Source organism: Macaca mulatta, chromosome 17 (genome assembly GCF_049350105.2).
Source record: "Macaca mulatta isolate MMU2019108-1 chromosome 17, T2T-MMU8v2.0, whole genome shotgun sequence".
Classification (NCBI taxonomy): domain Eukaryota; kingdom Metazoa; phylum Chordata; class Mammalia; order Primates; family Cercopithecidae; genus Macaca; species Macaca mulatta.
The window spans coordinates 5,384,147-5,406,218 of NC_133422.1; the positions used below are offsets into that span (position 1 = coordinate 5,384,147).

The 22,072-nt window shown below is 44.0% G+C and overlaps 1 protein-coding gene across 2 annotated transcripts; it reads right to left on the reverse strand.

The window, feature by feature from the left end:
* Nucleotides 1–11,543: 11,543 nt before the first annotated feature.
* AMER2 (APC membrane recruitment protein 2) lies at nucleotides 11,544–15,454 on the reverse strand. 2 transcript variants are annotated; one of them, XM_077974287.1, is made up of 2 exons: nucleotides 14,013–15,454; nucleotides 11,544–13,646 (listed from the first exon to the last, which is right to left on the reverse strand). In XM_077974287.1, the coding sequence occupies exons 1-2, from the start codon at nucleotides 14,785–14,787 to the stop codon at nucleotides 12,769–12,771; spliced, it is 1,653 nt and encodes a 550-aa protein (XP_077830413.1). In that variant the 5' UTR covers nucleotides 14,788–15,454; the 3' UTR covers nucleotides 11,544–12,768. The 2 variants fall into 2 exon arrangements, with proteins under 2 accessions (XP_077830413.1, XP_077830412.1); XM_077974286.1 differs by having other exon boundaries at nucleotides 11,544–15,454.
* Between the last annotated feature and the right edge of the window lie 6,618 nt (nucleotides 15,455–22,072).

Sequence of the window (22,072 nt, forward strand, 5' to 3'; positions counted from 1 at the left end):
TGAGGAGGATGAATGTCGCCTCAGCACCCCGTGATGATTGTGTCAACTGCACAAATTGCTTGTACAGCATGTGTGTTTGAACAATATGAAATCTGGGCATCTTGAAAAAAGAACAGGATAACAGCGACGTTCAGGAAACAGAGAAGGTAACTTTGAACTGGCCGCCGGTGAGCCGGACGGAACAGAGCCATATTTCTCCTCTTTCAAAAGCAAGTAGGAGAAATATCACTGAATTCTTTTTCTCAGCAAGGAACATCCCTAAGAAAGAGAATGTGCCCTGAGGATAGGCCTATAAACGGCCCCCTTAGAAGCGTCTTTTAAGGTCGAAGCCGAAGGGATGAAATAAGCCCCTCTCCTGTAGTGCTCCCAGGCTTATTAGGAGGAGGAAAATTCCCACCTAATAAATTGTGGTCAGACAGGTCGTCTGCTCTCAAACCCTTTTCCTGATAAGATGTTATCAATGACAATGCGTGCAGGAAACTTCATTAGCAATTTTAATTTCGCCCCATCCGGTGGTCCTGTGATTTCGCCCTACCTCCATTTGCCTTGTGATATTTTATTACCTTGTGAAGTATGTGATCTCTGTGACCCACACCCTATTCGTGCACTCCCTCCGCTTTTGAAAATTGCTAATAAAAACTTGCTGGTTTTACCACTCGGGGAACATCACGGATCCTGCCGACATGTGATGTCTCCCCCGGACACCCAGCTTTAAATTTCACTCTCTTATGCTATTTCCCTTTATTTCTCAAACCAGCCGAGACACTTAGGAAATAGAAAAGAACTCACATAACCATCGGGAGCGGGTTCTCCCGATACAACATGATTCTCAGAACAAATTTCCCCCAAAAGCAAGAGTTGTATGGATTTCCCCCCAAGAAAAAATAAATGAATTATTGGGAAGATAATGTTGGGCTAAAGGTCAGTTTGAAGAAAGGCAGTTAAGAGAATAAAAAATAATGACGTTAATGAGAAGGAAAGATTAAAACCAAAAGTCTGAAAAGAAATGATCAATTAAAAGATGCAAGTCCTTGGGCGGGTGGCACCGTAGACCATCTGCAATAGTGCAGCCAAGTACAGTGTCATCTTTTATTGCTATTTAAAGACCTACAGGTTGGGATATCAATCTTGGTGGACCATCACTCCTTGAACTAAATGTTGGGCTTAGACTTACCAATGGATGGGGCACTCCACTTAGGAGAGAAGAAATCCACCTGACTTCCACCAGGCAGCCACTATTATTGGTTGTAGACATGCATCAGACCTGGTGCATTTCTGAAAGACTGAGAAAACAAGATGTGATGCAAATCTTCTGAAATGCAGTCCCATGGGCAAAAGAAAGAGCCAGAAGCTTGTTAAGAAACACATTACCATCTGGAAAGAAGTACCAGACACGTATCTGTGAGAAATTGGTGTCTTCTGGGAAACACTGAGGTGCCAGCAGCTGACAGGGAAAGATAAAATGATGATCACTGAATTCTTACCTGCCAACTTGGGAGATCTTCTTGATGAAGAAAGATAAGAGGTAAAAATATCAGGCACGCAGGCCTTCACTTTCTTCAAAGTGAGAAGCTTGTAAAATAACCCTGAGTACAAGTGAGTTTTTTCCATGCTTATTACACAAAAAGTATGTACAATTCTATACAAGGAGGAATATACAATTTGCCTAAAGTCTGAGATCTTGATTGTGTCTGCCTCATACATTCTTCACTAAATATTAAATGCTTCCAAACGTCTGGATATTTGGTATCTGTAGATAACCGTCTTTTTCAAAAAGAAATAAAAAACAGAAAACCTTCCTTTCTCTAAGGGAAGAGGAAAAATATTATAGCTACAACTTTTAACAAATACATCAATATTTCATCCATTCTAAGATGCACGTTTTCACAATTTTACATCTCTGAAATTGGGTGCATCTTATAATTGGAAGACTTTTTTTGTGACACATGAAAGAAGAGTACATCTATAGTACCTTAAATTGAATGAAATGTGAGCAACTGCTTAAAATAGTGTTGCTAGACAAAGTGTTTAAAGTTTAAAGAAACCCACTGTCCTGAAGAGCTTAAGTACTCTTCAGGAATACGACAGGAATTAGGTATCCAACTTCTGGAATTCTTAGGGGACACTAAGAACTGCTTCAGTCATGTGAATCTATCACTTTGAGATATATGTTTCTCCTTCAGTCTCTTAAAGTAGTAAAAAGTATTTATAGAGATTTCATTCGAACAGGCAGCCATATTTGTATTCCTGGAATAAACCCAACTTAATCGTCATGTATGGTTGGTTTTCCAGATGACTAGATTCAGTTTTTTCTAATAGTTTATGTAGAAATGTTGAATTTCACAATAGAGATGTGTCTATAATTTTTATAATTATATACATTTCTATAAATTCTATACATTTCTATAAATTTGGAATTGCCTAATCACTAGATTTTGCTGAAACATTTGTTCTGCTATCTGGTTTTACTGCTTTGCTTTGTTTTGTTTTGTTTGGAGGGGGAGAGAAAGAGTTTAACTACCAATTCACTGTCTTTCATAGTTCTAGGACTCTTTAGGTTATCCATTTCTTCTCAAGTCACTTTTGGTTTTATATATATATATTCACATATATTCCTTTGTTTTATACACACACACACACACACACACACACACACACACACCACACATGAATTTGCATACTCTACCTGAGTTTTAAAAATCTATTGTCATAATAGGCCAGAAGTGGTGGTTGATACCTGTAATCCTAGCACTTTGGGAGGCTGAGGCAGGAAATCGCTTGATCCCAGGAATTTGAGATCAGCCTGGACAACGTGGTGAAAACCCATCTCTACAAAAAATAAAATAATTAGCTGGGCATGGTGGTGTGGGTCTGTAGTCCCAGCTAATTGGGAGGCTGAGGCAGGAGACTCGCTTAAGCCCAAGGGGTCCAGGCTGCAATGAGCCATGATCACATCACTGCACTCCAGACTGGGCAACAGAGCTAGACCCTGTCTCCAAAAATAAAATTATTGCCATAATATGTCTAACATTCTTTCATTATACTTTTTATCTCTACCGCAACTGTAGTTATGCCCGTCTAATTCTGAACCATACTTTTATCTTTTCTATTTTTTTCTTTAAAAATATTGTTAGATGGTTTTCAAAACATTTTTATCTTTGTTGATCTACTTTAGGGTATCTTTGTCTTCTGTATTATTGCTTTCTGCTCTTATTAATATTAATTCTTTTTTTTTTTGAGGTGGAGTTTCACTCTTACTGCCCAGGCTGGAGCACAATGGCCCAATCTCAGCTCACTGAAACCTCCACCTCCTGGGTTCAAGCAACTCTCTTGCCTCAGCCTCCCAAGAAGCTGGGATTAACAGGCCTCATCCACCATGCCAGGCTAATTTTGGATTTTTGGACAGGGTTTTACCATGTGGGGCAGGTTGGTCTCGAAATCCTGACCTCAAGTGATCCACCCGCCTCAGCCTCCCAAAGTGATGGGATTGCAGGTGTGAGCCACCGCACCTGGCCAGTTCTTAATTAAAATTCCTACGTGTTTATTCTGTTATTCTTTTCTTAACTTCTTACATTTAATTAAAATGGATTCTCAGCTTATTAATCCTCAGCTCCTTATCTTTTACAACCTATCTGAAGCTATAAAATTTCTCCTAAGTACAGAGTTGGTTATATTTCATGTCTTAATATAGATCATTTTCATAATTATGCACATCTAATTGTTTTTTAATATCCTTACTCATTTATTCTGTGATCCGTGAGCTATTGAAAGGTGCATTTTTCAAATGTCCAAATATATGGAGTGATTTTAATTATCTTTTTAATACTAATTTCTAGTGTAGGTGTGTTGCAGTAAGAGAACACATTCTGTGAGGAACTATTTTTTGAAATGTGTCAAGACTTATTTCATGGTATAGGATATAATCAATATTCAGAAATGTTTTTTTTTTTTTTTTTTTTTTTTTTTTTTGAGACGGAGTCTCACGCTGTTGCCCAGGCTGGAGTGCAGTGGCGCGATCTCGGCTCACTGCAAGCTCCGCCTCCCGGGTTCCCGCCATTCTCCTGCCTCAGCCTCCTGAGTAGCTGGGACTACAGGCGCCCGCCACCGCGCCCGGCTAATTTTTTGTATTTTTAGTAGAGACGGGGTTTCACTGTGGTCTCGATCTCCTGACCTTGTGATCCGCCCGCCTCGGCCTCCCAAAGTGCTGGGATTACAGGCTTGAGCCACCACGCCCGGCCCCAGAAATGTTTTATTTGCAGTTGAAAAGAATGTGGATTATCTAGTTGTTTGGTCCAGGGTTATAATATGTGGCCAAAGGTGTTGCTCAAATATCTTTATCCTGACTGATTTTCTGTGCTTGACCATCAGCTACCAAAAAAGGTCTAGGAAACAGTCCTCGCCGCCCTCCTGTGGATGCGTCCACCTCCCCTTAGGTTCTCAGCCCATTCTTGGACCACGGAATGGAAAGCTCTTGGCCTACAGGGATCAGTAGCTACATCTGGGGGTTTCCGGCCTCCCTTCCTTGAGAGGCTTCCCTACCTGTTACACAGAGAAAATGAAAACATACCACCAAAAAAAAAATAAACAAAAACCAGAAAGCAACTTTTTAGAAAGATTCCAGTGGCCCTAATGTTGCTGCTACCTGACAGCGCGGATTAGCCGCCCTCATGGGAGATGATAAGGAATGGAGATTTTCTAAGTAAAGGGCTCAGAATTCAGATCAGAGTCAGAATAACAAACGAGCTTTTCAAAAGGCAGCTGCCCAAACCAAACAAGGAATTTTTCACTTGTTTACAAAGTGTGGAAAGAAATATGGGCCTCCCATTGGTCTTTCCACAAGACAGTCACACACACATCATCTCCTGATTATCACCATCATTAGTATAATTTATAAAAACTGAAAAGACTGGAAATAAAATTGATCCTGGAGAAAGAACAACCAGAATTCACTTTAAATGCAAAGGAGCAACAAAATTTATTGACTGAAATTAAACACAACAGTTAAAATGGCAGTGTGGTAGTTTCATTTTCAGATGTTTGAATGGAACAAGAAAAGTGCTATTAGTCCAAGCTTCTTACATTCATTAAAAGAGTGACTATCAAAAACAGCAACATGCACAATGGTACATATGCACAAAATGGAATTATATCAACAAATATACAAAATACCCAAAATAAAATATTTACAGGTTTAAAAATATAAACATTGATTCCTCTATCCCATTAAACCATTGGAGTGGAGAAAGGAGAAAAGACCCTATTGCTATTTAGAATCCCTCTTTAAAACAAGTTTTTAAAACATAGAATTAGTTCTAGGAGACAATTTTTGATGTTTTTCAGGGGTTTAACATTCTATTATAAAAATAATATCTATAAACCTACTAACAATTTTCCTCCTGTGCACAAAAATAATACCGCCAAAAGTTTGTCCTCAAAGACATGCCTGACTTTCAGGAAAACTAATTCTAGAAATGGAGTTTCTCGTTTGGGTTTTCTTTGTTACTATTTTCAAATAACCTGCAATTCCCTATATTACACTGAGATACTTTATATAAATAACATGGGCAAAACCTGAAGTTCACAATGAGCCTGCTAGGTAGCTGGTGTCAAGTACAAATGATAGGAATCTACTTTGCCTACAACATCAAAAGCATTTTCCCTGATATTCCTGATAGACCTACGACTATCAGATCCTCCATATTCAGTAAGATTTATCCTGGAAGCAGTGAAAATGTTAAATATTTCTTTGCTAGAGTTTTTCCTCCTTTATTTAGAAATAAATGTGTAGTAGGGACCAATGGTTGTAATGTAGATATTTGAGAAGGTTCATTGATTCCTTCAGGCCACCTGGAGCCATTTCAAGGCAAGTGAACAAGTATTTTCTGCATGTCTACTCCATGCCCCTATGCTATTGAACCAGATATTTTTAGTATTTCTGCTTTATTTTGTTAAACGATTCAGGTCTGAGAGTATCTGAGAAAGTATAATATGTCTCAAGTAACCAGAAACCTAAGCCATATCTTATTTAAAACGTATCTTCTCGCATAGAGCAGAAAGTTATTCTACTCGATTATTGAAGAATTTCCAAAATTACCCCATTTTACCAATACCTACCTTACATAGTTCTTGTGAACAGTAAAGATAACAATGTAAAAAAAAAGCACACAGCATCCTGTCTGGCACCATAGTAAACGTAGAGGATATGTTAATAGAATTCAATATAAAATACTCATCTTCACGGTGACTGACTTATTGAAGGTGTTCAATAGCTATTAGTTGAATGAGTTAATGAATCAGAAAATGTAGGACAGGATTCTGTGGCTGTGGACACAACACAGGATGGACGGCTTTTAAAGGAGCCAGGTGCTTATTTCTGAAGTTCAGAATTGCATCAAGGCAAGGGACAACTCAAACAGCTGTCATTGAAACAAACACAGATAACAAGTTGGCAAAGATGTGGAGAAACTGGAATCCTTGTGCACCATTGCTAAGTATGTAAACAGATGAAACCACTGTGGAAAGCAGCACAGAAGTTCTTCCAGAAATTAAAAATAATTCTATTTTTAATTAGAATTACCATATGAATGACCCAGTAATTCCACTTCTGGGTATTTATTCAAAAAAACCGAAATCAGGATCTTAAGGAGATATATTTTCACTCCCTTGCTCATTGTAGCATTACTCACAATAGCCAAGATGTGAAAATAATGTAAATGTCTGTCAGTGGATGAATGGGTTTTTTAAAATGCAGCATATACATATAAGGAAATATTATTCAGCCTGAAAAAAGACGGAAATCCTGCCATATGCAGCAACATGGGTAAACTTGGGGGATGTTATACGCAATGAAATAAGCCAGTCACAGAAGGACAAATACTGTGCGTTCCCACTTCTATAAGGGATCTAAAATAGCCAGACTCATAGAAGCAGAGAGTAGAATGATGGTTGCCAGGGACTGATGGGGGAGGAAATGAGGGGCTGCTGTTCAATGGGCATAGAGTTTCAGTTACGCAGGATGCATAGGTTAGAGAGATTTGCTGTACAACACTGTGGCTATAGTTAACAATACTCTATTGTGTACTTAAAAATTAAAGAAGGTAGGCCGGGCGCAGTGGCTCATGCCTGTAATCCCCACACTTTGGAGGTGGAGGTGGGCAGATCACTTGAGGTCAGGAGTTTGAGACCAGCCTGGCCAACATGGTGAAATCCTGTCTCTACTAAAAATACAAAAACTAACAGGCGTGGTGGTGCACGCCTGTAGTCTCAGCTACTTGGGAGGCTGAGGCAGGAGAATCGCTTGAACCTGGGAGGTGGAGGTTATAATGAGCTGAGATCACGCCACTGCACTCCAGCCTGGGCGACAGAATGAGACTCCATTTCAAAAAAAAAAAAAGAGGGTAGATCTCATATTCAATATTCTTACTTCAATTAAAACACACACACATATGCATAGACCACCCAGAACCCACCAAGACTGGATTTAAGGTAGGAATAAAAACAAATGAAACAAACATGCTTGGAACGAATGATACCCTATCAGGGAAGAAGTATCGCCATGACAACAGAAGAGATTTCTGTCTTACTTCCCACGTTAATCCTAAGAGAAGAGGATCCGTCCAAGGGAAGGCCAACGTTTGCCTACTCAGCATAGCACAGCGGCAGGGTTCCCTGTATATGATTGTGAGCACCGTCATCTCAGACACAAAACTAATTTGCAGCTGCATGGACCTGGGTTAGCTCTTTCTATTACAAGTGAGCTGACAATGACACTAAGCAGTTCTTAGCTCTTCTATTACTGCAAATCACTAAAGAGTTTATATCCCTGTCCTACAGACTAGGGGAAAAGAGAGAGAGAGAGAGAGACAGAGATGGAAAGGGATAGAAACAAAAGGGATGAATTAAAGCTGTCATGCTGGAGAGATAATATTACCTACCCCATATGGCTGTTAAGAGGACTAAGTAATTATTTCTAAATCTCCTAGCAGCGCCTGACATATCGTAAGTATTCAACTAATGTTAACTATTTTTATATTTACTATTTTTTTAGAGGCATTCGTGTGGCTTAATTCATAGTGCCCTTCCTCGACCTCACACCACTCTGCTTCACCCCACAAGCTATAAGCAACAAATGCAAATACCAAAAAAAGTAAAATAAAATTGTTTTGTGTTTTTAATGTATATTAGGTGTGAGCTCCAAACTGAAGGGGTTTTATTAAGTATTCGATACAGTAGATGCCCCATAAATAAGTGTTGCATTGAATTAAAGTAAATATCAATGATGAAAGGTGCCCAATTTCAGTTCTGGAGGCTTCGTGACTATTTTCATCTTTCCTTTGGCAGTTTGAGAAGGAACTCCTTTCCGTAATCATGAAACTATCATTCTGAATCACCTCTTAAAAACATCATCTGCAGTGACATAAAAACATTCCTTAGAAGTGGCTATTGTTGCAACAATCTGTCTCCTTTAAACCCTTATCACAGTGCAAGGCTTTTGAGAAGCAATGAATGCATGACAGCCACCAGGAAATCTTCAGAGCAAGATGAGGTCTCACAATGGATGGCCGCCTGTGAGGAGCCACACTTACACACTGCACTGACCGTGTTACAGCTTGCTTCTGCCTGTGAACTACACCCTTGCCTTTTGCTTCCCCACACAGGCTCTGTAAGACACCCGTCTACCATACTACCCCCTTGGTCCCAAACTGTTTCATAAATATTTTTGTGTGTTATGAATTGACATTTTCTAAGGCTGAGTTTACACAAATAAGAACTGTTCCTTTCCTTGCTCTGCCCGGAGGTGGGGAAAGGGAAACTGGGTTAGGTGAGGTATTTGGGTTTTCTCTCTTATTTCACTCAGATACTTTAAACTAGCTTTCCTCAGTGATGAGACGAGGCGATTGTGATGCTTTTTCCTTATGTTTAACAGCAAAAAACTTCTTGAATTAATATCTTAACAATGAGAAGGGGAGCAAAGCATATGTGAATGGACTGGAACAGGTCTCAGTAGAAGCCAAGCGTCAGGGGAGCCAAATCCATGTATTTGTAATTCAGGAGAGAAATCTAGATGACTAACAGCAGGGAATGCATTCTGCCATGCGAACAGAGCAAATATGCTAGCGTCATGTGAAGTGTCCCGTCACTGCTGTCTGAGGGCACTTAGGAGACACGAGCTGCCTGAGTGGATCTCTTCACACCAAGCTAACAGTCAGGAGTCGCCTTTAAAATTAATCTGACAAAGGTGTAAATAATGAAAACTCTTAGAAAATTCAAAGAAATCTCAACACCTGACATAGTCTTTTTACCTGGATAATTGTGTAAGCAAAGGGCTATTTGCATACGGTTTAATTGCAAATACTTGAAGACTACCTCTGAGATGAAGAAATAAATCCTTTAAACACAGTGAGTTATTACCTTCATAGATATTAAACCCTTTGTATTTAAATAAGCAGTTAATTTGTGGAAAATGTATCTAAAGGAAGTCCTTTGTATTCTATATTCTATTGTTGTTATTAGATAAAATAATAAAAATCTATTTCCTCTTGTGATTATTTAAAATGCCGTAGTAAAATTTCTCCCAGTTGGTGCTAATGGCAGGCTAAAAGCATCAACCACCATCTGTACTAAAGCAGAGTGTTTCAAATAACAGTGTATGTGTAATATAGACATTAAAGTCAGGCTATCTTTGTGCAGAGCTATTAAGCCAACTGATAAATTTTCGTCCAACAATTGGTTGGACTTTTTCCTGTCTAATTTGGGCAGCTTTTCAACTAAAGGAAGTCAATCAACCAAGTACCTTAGAATATACATACATGGGAAAGATACAATTAGCCTCTATCCAATCCTTCTCTTAAAAAGTCAGCAAATATGGGCCTGAATAATCTTCACAAGGTCATTAGATATAATGCATTAATAAAAATTGGAATGTAAATCTAGGAAAATTCTTGAAAAAACAATCTCCGTGAACACAAATGAGAGAAAGTAGCCCTTGGCACAAGAAAGCAACTATGATCCCTGTTCCATGGTTGGAAAAAGTTGAGAATCTACTCTTCCTGCCACTCCAGGGATTTCCCATCAAGTGATTGAGGCTGTTTAATTCATTGCCCAAATCCTTTATTTGATTGGTGTGGGTGCAATTCTTAAAAATGTAAGGTAAAAAAAAAAGGTGGAAAATATAAATTTAAAAAGGAAATATTTTATACCTTTTATAACTGGTTAATTGACAGGCCAGTGGAAATTAAGATAAACTTTGCTCACGTATTCCTTTTCTTATGAAGAGGAGACACAGCATAATGATGTAAACGGAGGAATAAGTCCGAAAATCAGGAAAGCAAAAACTTCTCTTGTACTGCTTAAGAAATAGATTGCCTTTACTATTACAATATTCTCATAAGTTTTTCAGGTATTCTTAACTTTCCTGTACAAATGAACAAATGAACGAACATAACTTTGCCATAGATTCATGCAAAGGAGAATATAACCCTTGCAGGAAAATGTACCACAAGGAAATCAAGATCCTTTGTTTTACAGCTAGGAATAAAATTTATATTTTCTCCATTCACTAGGGGAAGATGAATATATTTTGAGTCTAAATAGTACTATCGGCATGAAATCAAATTTAAATCCCTTGTTTAATACAGAAATAATTTCAAAAATAATTTTCAAATCTAGAGTAGATGTCTTTTGTCTGTTAGTCTGTACACCGTTGTGTGCATGTGCACGTGAGTGTGAGATGCTTACATGAATTCCTGGTAGTGTGTTCAGAATGCTTAAGGCTATGACTGCATATAGGGCCTCAGCTACACACATAAAGAAATTAAATATTAAAAGATTACTTTGAAAAAGCATTATGGATCGGAGACAATGCAATAAAAGCCAGTCATATGACTAATGAAGAAATTCAGCAAACCTCTCCTAATTGAATCACTGCAAATTTAAAATGGGGAATGGCCTACTTTCTGCTACTGGCTCAAATTTGCTTTCCTTTGATGCCCATTTATTGTGTTACTTTCTTCATATTATTAAAATAGGCTTTCATATATTTAACTTGCCTTATTCTTTCATTTACGAAACAGAAAACAAACTGAAAAAGCATGTAATAACAGTTCATTACTAATGCAATCTCTCTGGAAATGAGACTTATACAGAAGTGTTCATGTCATTTACATATGTGTAGTTTCACTTGAATATGCATAATCTTCCTGCTATGATGAATCACCTCCTAGTAGAAGCTCTGGTCTTTTAATTAAATACACTGAAGTGTATTTTAAAAAGGATATTAATTTCATCATTAGACACTAATAGCATTCTAGGAACTGCTTCAGTTTATCATTGAAACTAAGCATATAATAACCCTTTCTGAAATAAATGTTTCATCTGAAATATTAGAAAACATACATAGAAGCAAACGACTGTTCAAAAAAAATCTTGGCATGAAGGGTTTACAATACATAAGCTTGCCAATGTCATATTCTGCACACACTTGTCTTCATCATAAGTCCATAAAGCAAAAGGCAAATGATGTGAAAAACTATATCTTTCTATTGTTTTTCTTTATGTGTTCCTCATTTTGCACTCACCATATTGAGGAATGGTTGGATCCAAAATTTTATAATCAAGGCTAAAAAAAAAATCTGAAAAGAGGCTTTGGGGTGAGAAACAGACTCTTACCCAAAACAAGGCAGAGCCATTCCTCTGGGATACCAGCACAATAGATTTGTTGTTGTTGCTGTTTTGAGAACCAGAGGACCCATATGAAACAAAACCAGAATCTCTTCCCATTACAGTACATAACAGAACGTCAAGGGTTTGGGGACCGTCATCACGCCTAGCTGTAAGACCGGATTTTATATTCTAGATTATTGATGATTACAAAATGTTAACAGCTGGATAAACTGTAAAATATGCATTATCTTCACATGAGAAGGTTTCAGCTTATAAATGCTTAAATACTGTATCTATTGGCATTTAGTAAAATCTTTCCCTGATCCTGATTTCTGCACTGGGTGGGGGAAGAAACAGACAAAAGCAAAAGCCTGCTCTCCTGAGCCTTTTATATCTCCCCAAACAAATTACTGAAATCAACCAAACCAAAACTCGCCTTTATTTTCCTACTGTTAGATACTTATCAATTTGCATATCTAGCAACTGAAGTAGGGAAGTTTTCTGCCAATCAATGGTCCCCTCCGCTCATCAGGTAAATACCTGGCTCTTTCAGCTTTGGAGGTGTTTTCCACACAGTGATACAGCAAAGGTTCTTTCTTTTTTTTCCTTTTTCTTTTTTTTTCCTGGAAAGGAAAGAGGAAAGAAGGGAAGGAAGGAAATCTGTCTTGGAAGAGGAGATCTCCTCTGGTTCTTCAGTGGTTCCTTCAAGCCTCCGGACACTGGCTCATCCCAATATCCAGGCATGACTCTTATTTAGGTTTGGCTAAGTCCTGTTTTCTGCAAAGGCAAGTAAAGGTGACTTCCAAGTGTTCACTATATTAAAGAAAAAAAGAAGAAAAACTTAAAGGTAAAAAAGAAAAAAGTGCTTGAAAATAACTCTCAGGGACTTATCTTGAGAGGAGAATCCCAAGTGTAGCATCCCTCTTTCCGGTGTTATCCTGTCCCTGCTCAGGGCACAGACACCTCCTCGGTCCATGCTCTGGAGCAGGCGGGGACGGGTGGTGTCCTAAAAGACTTTCTTTAGGAAAAGCAAAACTAACTGCAGTGGTTTCCAGGGAAAAGTTGTATTCCTTGACATGTGGCCCATCCACTTTGGCCTGGAAGACCTCACAACTTTTTGGCACTGTCGTGGCAGGCCGTTGCCCTGATGGTGGTCCCAGCCAAGCCCCGGTTGCTGACTCTGCGGACCAGCACTTTGGAAACCGGGATTTTTGTTCTGGGCATCTCACTCCTGGAGGGTTGCTGGTGCACCACGGGATGGCTAGATGGAAGGTTGGTCAGATGCTTGATGCTAATAGGGATCTTAGAGTCCTTCAACAAGCTGCCTGGGGTTCGCAGCGGACAAGTGATGGTGCCTGGAGATACGGGCTTTAACCGGGACAGGCAGGACGTCTCCTCGTTGTCCTTCCCCCCAGGAAGGGTTGCTGGACTTCCGTCCGGGTCGGCATAGAGATCGTAGAGCGCGTCCCCACTGTAGCTATCCCGGGGGATGCCCGCCTTCTTCCCGCTGCTGGCGCTGTCTTCCTCTGGGCCTGGCGTGGTGGAGTCCCAGTAGCCCTCGTCGCTGTTGGGGACGCCTTCCTGCTGCTCCTTCTCCGGGTGCTTGGGCTCCTCCTTCGGATGGGGCTCGATGGGAATCCGGTTGAGCCTCCTGCGCTTGACCGAGGACGCGTCCTTGGCCGCTTCCACACACCTGGTGTCTTTGGGGGTTTCGGGCGCCACCTTGGCTTCCAGCGCAGCTGCCACCTTAGCCGCGCCCTCCTGGGGCCCGGGTGCCTGCTCCTCGGTCTGGGACAGCATGTCCCAGAACTCCTGCAGGTAGGTGTCGTCCACCTCGTCCGGGCTGGCCATCTCTTCCCCGCCTCCCTGGTAGGCCACCACGCCGGGGTTCTTTGTAGAGAGAGCCGGCTTGCCTGGCCCGGGGGCATGCTTGTCACAGCTGGGACCTGCCTCTTCCTCTGGGTCTGCAATAATATCTCCACAGCCTGTAAGAGAGTCAAAGCTTTTCAGTGAAGTCACGTCAGAAAACATCAAACAAATACGATCTGCCGACGGGTCTGAGGGTGGATCGACAGAGGCAGGGTCCGGGGCGGCGGGCGCCCGGCCGCTGCCGCCTTCGGAGTCGACAAGGGGGACCGTCTTGACCGGAACGGCCCCCGTCCTGGACGCGTCCTCGGCCGTGCGGACCTCCCCGGGCCCCGGCTCGGGGGGTCCCCGGGGCTTCTCGGCGCGCCGATGCCCCGCGGCGTCCTCTCCCCGGGCGCCGGTGTCGGGGCCCTCGGCCTCTCGGCAGCTCCGCGCTGGGGCGCGGTCGGCGGGGGCGGGCACCTCCTCTCCCCCTGCGGGCTCACCTGCTGGGTCTCGCGGGGCGTCCTGGCCGGGCTCCTCCGGCTCGCGCGCGGCTCTGGGCGTCACCTCCTTGACGCACTCCAGGCTGGCGGTGAGCGAGCCGGGCAGGATCAGGCCGCCCCCGGCCGCGCGCCCCTCCGCGGCCTCCGCCTTGGCCCGCTTGTCTTTCCGGTGCCAGCGCATGCCGCTGAACAGCCCCCGCAGCCCCCGCTTTTGTTTGCCGCCGGCCTTGCTCGCGTCCGCGGGGTCCCCCTTGCCGTTTTCCGAGCGCCCGTTCTTCTTCAGCAGCGAGAAGAAGCTGTGCGACTTGGCCACCGAGCTGCTGGCGAGGGAGCCCCCGCCGGGCCCCGCGGCTCTGGGGGGCCCCGGATTCGGCCGCCCCCCGCCGCCCCCGCCGCCGTCGCCCCCGCCGCGCGGCTCCTCCTTCCTGCCGCTCTCCAGCACCAGCACCTCGGCCAGTCCGTCGTGGGTCCTGCTCCTCACCAGCCCCGTCGGACCCGAGCTCTTCCCGTCCCCTTTGTTTTTGACCCCAAAAATGCTGGGCATGGTGCCACCCGATTTCCTTTTCTTGAATAATTTGAAGGCGGCTTTATTAATCTTCCCCGACGGCGGCTCGGCGGCCGGCGTCTCGGCGGCACAGTCACAATGCAAGTCCATGTCTGCCGCGAGGGTCCCGGCCCCGGCCTCCGCCTTCCTCCTGCAGACCCCCGCGGACGCGCCAGCTCCGCCGCGCTCGCTGACAGCCCCGCCGCCGCCGCGGCTCCGGCTCGTCTCCATGGAAACCGCGCGGGCTGAGCCGCTGTCGTCAGCAGTGGGCTCGCGCCAGGCCACTGTCACCCGTGTTCTAAATCAACCTGAGCCGCGCTCGCCGCCGCCGCTGCAAAAGAAACACACATAAAAGACCATCTTCCCTCCCGCAAGGGCTTATGTAATCCCCTAACCCACTTCCATCCGACTTGGCGCGGCGCTGCATGGCGTTTGTGGGGCACGAGCAGGCGACACAGCCGCGAGCTGATTGCAGAAATTCGAGTCGTAATGATGGAATTCAGATTCCCTCAACTCTCACCCACCTTCCGAATCCTTCTGCAGACTCGCGCTTCGCGGGAGCGCAACCGTGGATCACGCAATGCCTCTGAAAACGACAGCGCAATTCAACCCAGCACAAAATGCTTGCTTTTCTTATCCTCTCTCTCCTGGACTCCATGCATCTTCATGCCTTTCCCAAGCCCTGCATGTCTGTCCTTAGCACTAGTGCACTAAGCGCAGCAGGCAGGAAGCACGTCTGCCTACATCCATGTCTTGTCCAGAGCTAAGCACACGCTAGGTCCATGCGGTGTGGCTGTCGTTATGGTTATGGTTCTTGTGACAAAAGTACACGGCACCACTCAGTGGATCAGCAACCCGGCAATGCGCGCACAACAGCTCCCCGGGGTGGAGTTTGGCTGCACCTTTGGGACAACCATGAGTTTTATCCCAGACTCCAGCCACCATGGGATGAAGTCACAGACGCCGGGGCCCAGCCCACATCTGATAACAATAGACAAGCTGACCGAGAACACAGGCTGGGCATCTCAGACCCACTCCACAGGTGGGCCTTCGGGTCTGGGTCCTGCCCTCTCCTTTCCCACTCAGCGGGACGCTGGCATTGTTCCTGTCACTGCTGTACCACTCCCCTCCCCCATCCCACCAGGGCTGACTTGTAGCCCCCTTCCCCAACAGACAGAGCAGAAAAAGCTTGGCAGGGGTCCCTGTGTGTCCAGGGGTCTCTGCAGACGTTCCTACCGGCCTGGCCTGGGGAGAGGGAAAACCTTTTTTCTGGAAACAGCCCAGTCTAGGGATCTCCTCTGTGTTCTGATTTTAAAAGTGACTGCTAATATTCTCATCGTGACATCTGATTTCATAATCCCAGATGAGTGCTCCTTAGCAAAAAGAAGAAATTTGGAGAGGCATATACATATATTAATATAATGTATACAATAATATGTATATTATATATACATATTATATATGTATATGTTATATATGTATATATGTATATATTATATGTATATATGTATATAATGTATATAATATTATTATATACATTATATTAATATGATATATGATTATATAATAATATATAAGCATATACATATATTAATATAATATTAATAATTGATATAATTAATATATTAATAGAACACATATTAATAGACATATTAATATAAGCATATACATGTATTAATATATTAACATAATTAATATAACTATATTAATATAGTATATATAGTTTATGTTATTCAATCATTTGATTATTTATTAGATATCGTTTAAGAATATATGTAATAATTACATATGTATACAAATACCAGTCTCTTCCCTACTCATTTTTTATGTGCTGTTTGCATCATGCCAAGAAATCCCAATCCCCATCCGCATAAGTTGGCGTTTTATTAATGACGTATGTTGGCCATTGCAGCTTCTGTTGTTATGAGATACAGCTGGTTTACATTTAGACATTGGAGTTATTAGTTGTATTATTTCCTTTTTTGTTTATTTTTATCAAGAACACTGTTTTGTAAAACAAAGAAATCAATGAGTTCAGGTTCACAAGAGGTTGTTACTTCCGGACTCTAATCCCATGAACTCTCTCTCACTATTAATGAGCGTCTCTCCTGGAACAGGAAGTAAGGTGAGACCAGAAAGAGGCTTTCCGGGATTCTAACTGACCGCTTGACATCATGAATCAGACTCCTCAGTGCTTCCTGGGGAGACCGGGTGTAAGGAACTGTAAAGAGAAACCCATTCGTTATGTCTTTACAACCTTTTGAAGAACAATAGAAAGTCTCAATTTTACACACATACACACACACACACACACACACACACACACACACACACACCCCATACAGTTGCTTAGATTTGTGAGTTACTATGTAGCTCTGTCAGTTTGGAAGAGTTTGTGACTGGGATCAAGGAAAAGTAAGTCGCCTATTAAAAAATCTCCCTTTCTCCACTGGGAGAAAGTGGTCTGTTTATTCACCCATCAGGACAGGTCAAATGTGACTCTAATTTACATGAGAATCTTTGGGCCTCCTGGGAGAAATCTGATAGAGGACTTTGGGATGGGTATCATTCCTTTGGGACATCAACACTCAAACAAAGAGAAAGAGACAAAGCTGTCTTCAGCCTGGGGAAGTTGCCCTCACCATGAGTTCCTGGCCCTGAGACAGAAGAAAGCAGGGACCCCTGGAACCATCTGAAGACACTGGGCATGGGAGCTGTACAGTCTGCAGTGTGAGTGAGGACCCTCCAGCATCCTCCTACCCAACATCCTTGTTACAGGGATAGTGGGAAAAAGCAGGGTGAGGCCAGCTGAAAGGAACTCACCCCAAGAGCCAGAGAGGTAAGGAGAGAGTCTGCAGGGGAGAGAGATGAGGCGCAGAATGGTCCGATGGTTTGACGGTTAGAGCCAGGTCATGAACCATCATAAAGACTGAGCCATACCTTATATTAAACTTCACAGTTAAGGGTGGAGAAAGCAAAATGGTGATTTATTTTTTTCCCTGAAAGACAGACCATGACAGTGAAGATAATTTTACCATAAACACTCCCATTTTTTGTTTATGGTTTCTTCTTTCATTCTTTTCCCCCATCCTGCTCCAGCTTGGGAGTGAACAGAAAATTAGAGTAGAAAGGAATAGCGTACAGGGCCGAGGGGAAACATTTCGGGGAAAAGCCATTGCAAAACATTAAGACGCATCACAAATGCAAACAGCAAGTGGATTTTGCTGGAAGACATGTGTGGGCTTTTCTTTGTTGGCACCAGGAAGTATTTGTCATTTTGTTAAGGCTTTTTTTTTTTTTTTTTTTGCTAGGTGGTGAGGTTCTCTGGAGGATGGTACTCAAAACAAGGGAAAAAAATGAAGAGAAACACAGGAAGGATCATTTAAGAACTTAACATCATCATCATCATCATCATCATCATGATCATCATCATTTCCTTTTTTAGGGTGCCTTCAAAGCAGTCCAGCCCTTTGCCCAAAGCTTACTGGGTGGAATTCTTTTTCTTTCTTTCTTTTTTCTTTTCTTTTCCTTCCTTCCTTCCTTCCTTCCTTCCTTCCTTCCTTCCTTCCTTCCTTTTTCTTTCTTTTCTTCTTTCTCTTTCTTTCTTTCTTTCTTTCTTTCTTTCTTTCTTTCTTTCTTTCTTTCTTTCTTTCTTTCTTTCTTTTCTTTCTTTCTTTTCTTTCTTTCTCTCTTTCTTTCTTTTTCTTTCTCTCTGTCTCCCTTCCCTTCCCCTCCCATCCCTTCCCCTCCCCTCTCCTCCCTTCCCCTCCCCTCTCCTTTCCTTCCCTTCCCTTCCCTTGCCTCTTTTCCTTCTTTCTTTCTTTTTTTTTTTTCCCAGAGTCTTGCTGTGTCACCCAGACTGGAGTGCAGTGGTGTGATCTCAGGGCTCACTGCAGCCTCCGCCTGCCAGGCTCAAGCTGTTCTCCTGCTTCTGCTTCCCCTGCAGCTGGGATCACAGGTGTGCACCAAAAAACCCAGTTAATTTTTTTTGTACTTTTTTATTTTTAATTTTATTTTAGTAGAGACAGGGTTTCACCATGTTTGCCAGGCTGGTCTCAAATTCCTGACCTCAAGTGATCTGCCCGCCTCGGCCTCCCGAAGTGCTGGGATTACAAGCATGAGCCACCATGCCCAGCACTGGGTGGAATTTTCTATCCTAGGTGAGCCGCCAAGGAGCTTCCCTTTGAACCGCTGTGTGGCTGCTGTTAAGGGACTTCTCATGTGTCACAGCATTTCTGCTTAAGGAGGCTGCTAGCTTTACCTTAAACTTGCTGTGGGTCTTTAGAGGGATAATGCTTCATCACTATGGTTTGGAAACAATACCTGGATTGAGACCACCTCCCGTCTGCAGACCGCTTGGCCAGCTCCTGACCTCACCCCAGGCTGAAATGTCTGCCTCCCTGCTCATGTCCGTTCCCACATGGGATTAGCCTCCAAGGTGGACTTGAGAAGCTGTGCTGCCAGTGAGAACCCCTAAATGTCCAACCCAAGTTCCTCTTTATAAGATGAACAGAAAAAAGCTCAGAGCCACTAGTCTTAAAGTTCCCTGCTGTCCACTCTCTTCCTGTATCTGAGGCCTGTCCTTGCCCTCCATGGGCCTCATGGAAGCTGAGACCACAGTGTGAAGTGCACAGGTGCCAAGAGAGAAATGTGTGGATGCTCCTTGCAGAAAGCCTGGCCCTAGGTGCAATGCTGCTGGCATGTTCCCGTGTCCCCCTTGCCTGGGAAGATGAGGCTCGAGGCTAGGACGAGCAGCATGAGGGAGGGCTACAGGTCTGAGAATACCAGGCCCCAAGCTAAATTGAAGTTCTTGTGTTTTCTTTAGCATATTTTGATTCCTGATTTCCCCAAACATCAGCTTTCACTGTGAGTTAATAGCTGTTCTGGATATATGTTTATTAAAAGGATAAATTTATTTCTAATTAGTAATATGCGAGTGAAAAGCCTGCTGCAACTCATAATTTTCCACATTAACCCTGGTGCACAGTCAAGGCTGCTAGGGGAAAAAGCCCATCCCAGGAGGAGCCACAACCCCACGTAGCCTCCAGAGTAAAGGAGCAGCTCAAAGGGGAGGTGCTCCGGGTTCATGGGACATTACCTCTGCCCACCTCCCATGGGTGTGTACCTGGATTCTAGGCAAGGGAAGTGCCACAGAAGACCACATAAAAGCAAAATGAGCTTTTGCCTGTAGTGCTGGTAGGCACCAAGGGGACACAGGCCATGCGGCAGCTGACGGCACTGGTATTTGGGCAGTTTCCACGTCTCCCCCCAGGCTTCTAGTTGTTTAATCTTTGGCGTCCATTAGCTTCGAGACACATTTTTCCAATCTCTGCCTCAGTCTGAGGCAGAGATGTTATGTTCCTCTCTGCGTGCCTGTCTGTGTCTCTTCTCCTCTTCTTAGAGTGACACTAGTCACATTGATCAAAGGCCCACGCTACTCCAGTATGACCTCATCTTAACTTACACCTTGGTTACATTTGCAAAGACCCCATTTCCAAATAAGGTCACATGCACAGAGACCTGGGGTTAGGACTGCAGCAGATCTTTTGGAAGACACAGTTCAACCCACCAGAAACATGGTCAGCAATGGTGACAATCCGCCTCTCCTTCAGTCCTTCAACGCAGCCACCAGGACCCTTGGCACAGACAAGACTATCCTTGGGCTCAGTCATCAGTAGGTTCAAACTGGGCATGAGCTTCTTCAGCAGGTGTAGGCCTTCAGCAGAGTTTGGGGTCACTGATGGCACTTCTGGGGTTGCCAGTAGTATGGGACAGCACCACTGCCGACCAGAGGAAGCAAGAAGGGAAACAGTGTTGACCAAGAAGGGTAGATCTTGGCTTATACCTGTGAGACCCTGGGGTCTCTTAGAATTTTCTAGGAGGAACCTAAGACAGGTATCGAAGTTCCCATGTAGTGGAAAGGGTAGAACAAGAGGACCACTGTCGCTCTCCCTGTTCTCTATTCCCTGCATAGAAGCCAGAATGACCTGAGAAACATGTCACGCCATAGCTGCTCCTCCCAATAATTCCCTTTTCTCTGGCTCTGCCATTTAGCTAGAGTTACTCTTAGAAAACATTGTATCTCAGATGGCATAGAGGGTGGGATTTCTTCAGCTGTTGGCACTAAGGTAGGTACAGTGCAGCCAAAAACAGGGCAGAATGAGGTCAGATAGCAGAGGGTGCACGGACAGGATGCCAGGGCTTTGGGCATGGATAGATGCCCTGTTAGAGAGCAGCCAAATAAGCAGTGGGAATCATCTAACCCCAGCAGGGATGCAAACCAGAACCAGAGCCCAAGATGAGGGCCCTCTGTTGTGAATGAGGAGGCCAGGCTCAGAGATTCGAGACTGGGAAGCTGCAGGGAGGCTGCAGAAATGATCTGGCCCACAGTGGGACACCGATAGGAAGCCCACGCCCCTGACCCTTGGGTGTACTTGTGCTCCTCTTACAAAAACTCTGCTCTGCATCTGCTTCTTGAAACAAAGCTGGCCTCACACTCAGGCCTTGGTCCAGCCCACCCGGCACGCACACACAGCATGAACCGGCCTGCGTGGCTAAGGTGGGCTTCTGCCCGGGTTCCTCATTGCCCCCAGTCTCCAGCCATATGAGCAAGCTGCTTTCTGTCATGGCATCCCCACATCACAACCCCGCAACTCCTCTGAATCATGGCCCCCTTTCCCAGCTACTTCCACTTCTATCGAAAAGACATGGGAAAGTTCTCTTGCTTTCTCATGCCACTCCAGGTCTGCCCCTGCCCCTTGTCTTAAGATCCCCTCCACTGGCCCTGCCCTGGCAGCACTGAGGACATAGATGAGCGTTTCAGACAGTAGCAGGGTCCTCTCTACTCTCAGTTCCCTAAGCTCATGAGGGGAGGGGTGTCTTATCCTCACTCCTTAGGAGCTAACCTGGGTGGAGGGTGCAGGGAGCAGAGCCCCTTCCTAAAGACCCTCAGCAGGCTCTTGCATTCTTTCTGTGGAGCAGTTTCACGGTGCACAGGTATCAATCCCAGGGGAGGACTCTAAACACTTCACCAATAACCATGCACCAGTAGCAATCCTCTTGCACAAGTGCAGTGAGACAGAGCACTCACTCAGCAAGTGAAGTGAAGCAGTCCTCCAAGGCTCAGTAGCTCTGCCCAGGCCCCATGGGGTCCCATCTGCATGTGCCCTGTGTTGCGTCACAGCTGAGGGACCCTGATAGCACACTCTGAGTTAGGTTTTATGCCAGGGGACCCATGGATCGCTGGGATAAAGTATTGCAGGACATCCTGTTCTAGGGGTGATGGGAACAGAGCCCAGGCTATCCCAGCCAGTTCCTCCTTATCTCAGGATGTTGCATTCCCAGCACATTCTACAGTTATTCTGAGAACTACAGGCAAGTAATGGGGGAAGAGCTGGTTATCCGAGGCCCTCTGGGGACTTGTCCTGCACTTTCCTCCTCTGCAACTCTTTTCTTCCATTTCCTAAAGTCTTGGGATCTTAACTCGTCTAGACAACAGACAAAACCACATTCAGAG

Bases quoted from the DNA above. Each gene is read 5' to 3' on its own strand.
- AMER2 (XM_077974286.1), bottom strand. From the start codon at position 14,787: ATGGAGACGAGCCGGAGCCGCGGCGGCGGCGGGGCTGTCAGCGAGCGC.